Source organism: Lactuca virosa, chromosome 5 (assembly GCF_052849685.1).
Source record: "Lactuca virosa cultivar CGN04683 chromosome 5, Lactuca_virosa_CGN04683_v6, whole genome shotgun sequence".
Classification (NCBI taxonomy): domain Eukaryota; kingdom Viridiplantae; phylum Streptophyta; class Magnoliopsida; order Asterales; family Asteraceae; genus Lactuca; species Lactuca virosa.
In genome coordinates, this window is record NC_136430.1 from 307,406,018 (window position 1) to 307,413,790 (window position 7,773).

At 37.2% G+C, this 7,773-nt stretch overlaps 1 protein-coding gene across 1 annotated transcript; it reads right to left on the reverse strand.

The window, feature by feature from the left end:
• Window positions 1–642: 642 nt before the first annotated feature.
• LOC145114985 (Leucine-rich repeat protein kinase family protein) lies at window positions 643–6,524 on the reverse strand. Its single transcript, XM_079051117.1, has 11 exons — window positions 5,783–6,524; window positions 4,655–4,919; window positions 4,025–4,184; window positions 3,270–3,945; window positions 2,763–3,189; window positions 2,487–2,668; window positions 2,262–2,406; window positions 1,921–2,157; window positions 1,505–1,849; window positions 1,310–1,411; window positions 643–1,202 (listed from the first exon to the last, which is right to left on the reverse strand). The coding sequence occupies exons 1-11, from the start codon at window positions 6,298–6,300 to the stop codon at window positions 963–965; spliced, it is 3,297 nt and encodes a 1,098-aa protein (XP_078907243.1). The 5' UTR covers window positions 6,301–6,524; the 3' UTR covers window positions 643–962.
• Between the last annotated feature and the right edge of the window lie 1,249 nt (window positions 6,525–7,773).

Here is a 7,773-nt window from a genome sequence, read left to right on the forward strand (position 1 = left end):
GTAACCATAACCCTCAATCTATCTTAAACTTAGCACTATTAGAACAAAGGAAAGAAAGGGAAACAATGTCATCGAAAATAACTCTTTTTTGGTTGAACGGTACCAAAAACAAACATATTTCTAAACTTCCAAAGGCATCACCAAGTGACAAAGAACACCCCTTCAAGCACTTCTTTAACATGCTTTTTTATTTTAAGCTTTCCAATCCAATCCACCCAATGAGCAACAGAGTCAAAAGAATACGACTGGAAACCCTACCAAACCAGAATTTTAGCAAGAACCAACTTCGCACGCGACCGAGCACTTGAAAAAAAGATGATTGTTGGACTCCATTCCAGCATCACAAATAGGACAACAAATAGAAGGTATATCCAAAACATACTTTGCTATATCCAACTTAACTAATAGAAACATACTTTGCTATATCCAATAGAGCAGGCGTAACTAATGCCCCCAAATGATTTCCTATTATCCCATACATGATTTGTTTGGACTCGCTTTTATTAATGACTCCCAATCATGACATCTTTGTCGGGCAAAACATCGTATTTTACTTTTTTTTTTCCAATATAATAAAAATTTTATTAATAATAGCAACATAATTACAGTTTTTTTCAATAATAGCAATATGCAAAGCCTATGTAACCTAAAACTTGTACGATAGAAATTACTTTAATCCATAATAGCAACATACTTAACTGTCTTTTACACATAATAGCAAGCAACATGGATATGTTCATTTTAGCCATTCAGACTGAGGGGGGGGATTACACTAACACTAAACAAATTCGTACAAAGAAAGAAACAAAATTCATAAACAACTTCACCTGGGCTCTGCTCTAACAACCGGGGAAGAAATAACAATTAACAACAATCAGTCAGTCTGTATATATATATATATAACTTTAACCACAAAAAATACAAATACAACTGAGAGCTTAACTAATAAGATAAGACTCTATCTATACTTCCTGACTAGTCAAATTTGAGAAATCAAGCAGCATTTTGTAAAGTCTGATGGCTGTTGGACGATCATTAGGATCATCCTGAGTACACTGCCGATAAATATCAATTAAAAATCTGAGGGTTTTTTCTTCTTTGTATTCTTCAGTTTGCAACTCTGTCTCTTTACTATCATCATCTTCTTCTTCCACTGCACCCAAGGCCTCTAGTTCATCTGTCAATTGTGGCCGTTTCCCCATCTGTTTTAACCAATTATTATCAATTCATGATCATAGTTGGAAAACTTTTATAGCAATGTAGTTTGATTTATTTGTGTTGCTATTTAACCCTTAAATAATATACATACCAAAAGGAGGTCATGAATTTTGGACTCGGGTAGCCCCACGTAAGGCACATGCAAAGTCAATAACTCCAAAAGTAGGCATCCGAAAGACCATATATCTACTTCCTACACCACACAAGAATTAACTTATTAGGGGTTGTTTCTTTCTCATTTACTTTGTATAGAGGGAAAGTAGCATATACATATACATATACATACCAGTCCATATAAACGAGGATCATGAATTGTTCGATAAACTTCAGGAGCCATCCAACGAGGGGTTCCAACACAGACATCAGGTGGAGGGACCCCCATATGCCCAATGCAACATGTATGCAACCAAGAACGTAAAGGAACTGCTCTATCAAAATCACAAAGCTTAACAACTGCACACGTTTCACTTTCATCCATCTCAACCAAAATATTTTCACTCTTCAAGTCACGATGTATTATATCTTTCGAATGCACTTCAGATAACGCCCAGGCAACATCTCTAGCAATTTGCATCGCCAAATTCACAGGAACATGCTTCTCACCAGATCTTCCAAGCTTTTCTACATACCCCTGTTTGTTATTCAGAGGAAAATTAATGCACAAAGAAAAAGAACAAAGATAAGATAATGTATGACAAGTACCTTTAAAGATCCACCTTTTACATGCTCCATAAAAATGGCAGACTGCAATATACGATGATGTTCTGGTATTCCATCTTCTGATTGTGAAGGTAACCACTTGGTAGATATCTGATGACCTAAAATTTTTACTATGCAAGGGTGCTTCAAAACACTTAGAAGTCTCACTTCCCCTAGGCAGCTATATTCAAAATTCCTAACTTCCTCTGCAGAGCTCCCACTCACTTTCAAAGTGCGCACCTGTTAATATTTGCAACATCATGTAAACAACAATTAAGAAATGTGATACTCATACTCATACATAGTTATTACAACAAATAAACAATTATAACAGTTATCAAGACCTTAGCAGCAGCCTCGACTGATCCCAGGTTGCATTCAATAAGGGTTGTTGAACTTGAATCTCCTTCCTTGATGTCTTCGTATGCAGCAGAAAGAGATGGAAAAGAACAGTGTGCATCACCATTGATCCGATTCAGAGGAATATACCTAAAATTAAAATACCAACCAACTTAATATATATACAACATAACTACACATCATCATGTATGTATAACTAGATATTATACCTGTAGAAATATTCTGGATCTGTCTCTTCTCTTATATCATGAGGACGACATGCATCCACTACCATCCGAATGTCTGAATCACCCCTCTTAACCACAATTACATTCCACGCATGTGGTGCAAAATCCAAATACCCTCTCACAAGTTCACATGGTACTTGAGGCTCCATTCGATCACAAAGGTACTGAATTATAAGCAAATGGAAAAACAAATAAATTATTTATTTATACACGGAAAGTAAATGAGACATGACCCAAGTAAATAGATTATTAAACTACCTTCATGAGCAAAGACCTATGTCGACAAACACCAAATTGTAGAGTTCCAATAGGGACAACAATGGAATTTCTCCTTGCTTTTATCAACTGAAGAGATTTTTCACATAGGAGAGCAGTGTCATCTGCTGCTGAGTTTACATTTTGTTTTGTGGATTTCATAATATTGTTGTTGTTCCCAGTTGGACAAGTGCAGACAAAAGGCTTGTTATAGTTTGATCCAGATACAGACTTGCGTGCCCTATCAACCATTGTACTTCTGTCACTCCCTCCAAAGTGATCAGATACAAACAGAGCAAGCAAGGAAGCAATCTGTAATTTACCAAGATAAATGTCTCCCTCATCTTTCGTGGAACCATACATCTGATTTAAATGATACACCAATGATTGAGCACAAAGTGTTACAGCATCCAACTCTTCATCCTTTTCCCTGAAAAAACATTTACCTTCAGTTTACATATCATTATCCTTCAACAGACAATAATTGATTATCAAGATTACAAAAACTACCTGTCCATGACTATAACTTCACGTGAGCCAAGATGCAAGCTTTTCTCATAGCTACTGAGAGGCAAGAAAGGACGATCTCGCCCTGCATCATAAAACCCATCTGGGAGATAATCCTCAATGCTACAAAATGACATTGTACTATATTTAGAAGACTGGTTTACGTGTATGTCAGTTGGTCTTCTTGACTTTCTTGGTTTAGGGTTATCAAGATCCCTTTCAGAATGTCTTTTTGTATGTGTATTGGCATTATTACCACATGAATTATCCACCACCAACTTCTCCTCTGAAAGAGCACCCAATTCAGCCTTTTCTTTGCTACAATCATCTTCAACCTCTTTGCCCTCAACCTGTTCTGAACTAAGGTCCTTCTCACTTTCACCATCCGCAGGAAGCAGTTCTTTGTTATCCAGATCAACAGAAGCATTAACTGAGGGACCTTCTAGAAGGGCTTCAGATGCAACAATAGTATTGCAGGATTCACAATTTTCGGTTGTGTTTTGAGTTGAAGCATGGACAGAATCATCACCTTTCCACTTCCTACTGCAGTTTAAACGCTCTTGTCTAGCTCTCTGTTGCAAATAGTAACGCCTTTTCCACCCCTTCCTAGGTTTTCTTGCTGGGAAAGATCTATTTGGTGAAGAACCAGTTAAATGACTTGACATGGAAGCAGGAGAATCTGGATCACATTAGCACACATTAGAATCCATCTCTGAAAATAATGAAATATTTAAACAAGTGACAGGAAGAAAGACTACCATTTATGGAATCATCATCAAGGGCTGTGACAGTACTTTCCAATACATCCATCTCTACAGATGAATTGATGAATTCACCATTGGTCATGTCCTCATCATTGCCCTCGAGATCACAGCTTATCCATGAAGGTAGTTGAGAAAAACTTGGAAGCTTATTGAACTAGAAAAGAAGACATATAACAGCATCAGTCAAGCTAGAATGACATACAAATGATATGCGTTCATTAGGTAAAGACTAAAGAAGAAGAGAAAAGAATAGCATAATAACAAAGTCCCCTCTTGATGTATTTATTATACCCAAGAAAACCAACGCATCCAAAAAATATTATAAAGCAGTCATATAGGTGTATACAAATACAAGTATACAACCAAATGAGAGTTGATTTTTTGTGCATATATCAAGGTAGTTCTCCATATTTAGCACTACAATTAAAGAATATATATTACCTTCGTCAAGATCAAGTCACATAAAGCATGTCAATGTACTTCAGGTGCAAAATAACCCTATACATAGAAGCATATACCATTGCTCATTGACTATCTTAAACATTCAGGCATTCATTTTTTAAAGTTTCTACTAGTTTCAAGACAAGATTTACTTGGGAAAGGGATTAACTTGATTGTAAGTACCTGAAGGTTTAGTCTGCGAAGATTATGCATCATGTCAAATTCAAGAGACCCCAAGGATGTCAACCTGTTGTTTGAAAGGTCCAAGTTTTCTAATCTTTGGAGAGAGGACAAGGCTGGAGGTACTTGGATCAATTTATTGTTGGCAACTTTCAATGTTATGAGGGCACTCAAATTAGTGATTTCTGAGGGTAAAATTCTCATTTTATTGTGTGAAAGATCTAGGTACTCCAAGCAAGTAAGACGGCCAATTTCTGGTGGCAAATATCTGCAAAATAAGGAGGAGGCCAAATTTCATCAGTACTTTGAGTTAAATATATGGTTATCAGCATATACAGAGACTAGAGAAGAGGTAACCCTAAATTATTTACATCTTTACTCCAAAAACAACCCTCCTTTATGATTTTTTTTTTTAGTTTTGTTTATTTTATGTGCTTTGAAGTTTCTTTAAGCAAAAAAACAGTTGCCTGGGTGGTTATTGCACCATCAGTCCATCACCTCATTAGGGAATCATATAAACATGCATGATCAAGGCAAGACGACATTTGCAATGATGCTTATATCAAATCAAACCATGGAATAAACTAAGTAAACAAGTAAACATCCTTACAATTCATATTGAAATCTCTGTTCACGATATCCAGAGAAAAAGGTCTTCTTGTCCACCATAGAATATGAGAACATGGTTCACAGCCAAAATACTAGAGATAAGTCGCTAGTTAAAACTGTTTTGACCTTATAAAGTTATGTCCACTTTCTAGTCACACGAGAAAAGAAGAGGCAAATAGAAGATATTGAGAAAAGAATTGGATATTACCAAATGTAAAGTGAAGAGCACAGCAATTAAGGCGTTGTGGACATGTGGCCTATTTTTCAGTTGTAAGGCAATAGTTAATGTTTCAGGAACACGCCTAAAATCCTAGTTCTTTCCTCTAATGGCTAATGTCATTCTGATGTAAACAGAGAAATCAATCCTGTATTGACTATGAGTCGTAGTCATTTCAGAAATTAAAGATTGAAGAGGCCAGTACCATGATTAAATTCGTTAAATTTCAATGTGACTCACATTATTCACATAGCAATTAACAGAAATTAGATTTGTAAAAGAAATAGAAGAACTAAAAAAAATACCTGATAGAAAAGTGACAGACAGATAGCTTGGTTAAGCGTTCAAGTCCCATTATGTCTCCCAGTAACGGAAAAGCTGAAGGCCTGGAAGGCGCCTTACTAAGCTCTAACTCCTTCAAGGCCTTCAATTTTTGTAGAGGTAATCCAGTCAACCCCGGCAAAGAAATCTTCACTTGCAATCTTTCGAGGTTAACCAAGTTGCCAAATTCAGAAGGAAACAAATTGATCTCATTCCCAAAGAACTTAAGGGTTTTTAACCTAACCAAACCCCCTACCGATCGAGGAATCAAATTGAACGTATTCTTGTACACATATAAACCCTCTATTGAAGAATTATCACCGTCACTAATCCTACTCTCATCCAAAACCTGGAGATCCAAAGTCTTTCCAGAAGCATCTATTGCGGATTCTACATTCGAGTTCTCATCCAACTCTTCTTCGATGTTTTCGGTCGGGGTGGTGGTGCAATCATGTTCATCAGTTGGAACAACTGCTGTTTCGTCTGAATTCAATATCTGCATCGTGAGATTTTAATAGGGTTTGGAGTACGAATTGGAAAACACATGGATTAAAGAATTATCAATTAGGATGATGCATTGTGTCAATCAATATCGACATATAAATTGGCTAACTTTGGGGTGATGAACAGAGGAAGAAAGAAGGTTTTAGGGCTTCGGCTTGAAGAGCAAGAACCCTAAAATCTAGAGACGATGAGGGTATATGTACTGTAGAATGGGTATTCTGGTAATTTCACAACTGATGTCGCAACTAATTCGTATAAACCCTAAAAGGAAACTACCGTCCAACTCAAATGAAACGACACGGAAATACGCATATGTGTTAAATCAATTAGATTTCATTATAGATTTTGTGATTATATAAAGACAAAATTGCAAAAAACAATCTAGTGGTTTGTTGAAAATTGATAGCTTTAGTCAAAAAAAAAAAAAGAAAAAAAATTTAGCTTAGCACCATAAATCCAAACTTCTTATTTTGTTGTAGTTTTTATTTAGAGAATTTGAAATGTTTTATAATGATAGATTTCTCCTCTATTATTTTCATTTTCTATTTTTTTTATTATAGTAATCGATGTGAACTTGGCTCCAACCACCGGCTCTCAAAGTGTTTGTTGTCGTCGGAAGGCTCTACAAAGTCACAACAAAGAAGGTTGACAGCCGTTTCCCGAGAGGACGTTCTGACGGTCAAGTCAATGGGAGATATATGACTGAGAGTGATGAGGACTGAGAGATATTACTTACTTCTCAAGGTAGGGCGGAGGCCCTTTTATACTGGGGATCCTTGCTGTTCCGTACGGGGAATAGGGACTGCACTCCCGGTAGGATCCGTTACTCTGATTGGCTAATCGTGTCTCCTGCTATGTCGGGGCCAACAATTGGCTCAGGCGTTAGTGTTCTGGGCATACTCTTTGTCGCCTGGAGTGTAACATCCCAACCGTTAGGTATTATTAATTTTTCCATTTAGATTTCATGTCTAAGGTCTGCTCGACGAGTTGGCGCTTGACTCGTCGAGTCGGCATGAGGGACTCGACGAGTAGGAGCTGGCAGTGGAAACCCTAATTTTCAGGGTTTTGCACCCTATATATTGGACCATTAGCGCCTCCCACTGTCCTCTATCACCCTCTTGAGACCCAGAAACCCTAAATTCCGTGAGTGAGAGCTTGGAGAGTGTTTTGGAGCTTTGGGAAGTGACTTTTGTGAAGGAGATTTGTAGATCAAGAGGCTAGCATCAAGATTTTTGTGTGGATCCAGAGTCTACTTCAGTTTGGGCACGTTTTGGAGGTAACCAGCTGTTACCTTAACCTCTTTTTCTTCTAGAATCATTCATATGTGGAAACTAGGGCTTCCTTTAGTTATTCATGAAGGAATTTTGGTATGGGAGCTAGATCTGAAGTTGAAACTTCAGATCTGAACCACTTTTGAGTCCTAAGTCCATAAAGTTTCCAGCTCTTGCAAGGATGAGACTCTCCTAAGGAG

Excerpts from the sequence above, each read along its gene's own strand:
- LOC145114985 (XM_079051117.1), bottom strand. The coding sequence starts at position 6,300 with ATGCAGATATTGAATTCAGACGAAACAGCAGTTGTTCCAACTGATGAA. Across the intron at positions 4,185-4,654 it reads TTCGCAGACTAAACCTTCAG|TTCAATAAGCTTCCAAGTTT; the intron begins GTACTTACAATC and ends CTTCTTTTCTAG. Across the intron at positions 2,669-2,762 it reads ATAGGTCTTTGCTCATGAAG|TACCTTTGTGATCGAATGGA; the intron begins GTAGTTTAATAA and ends CTTATAATTCAG.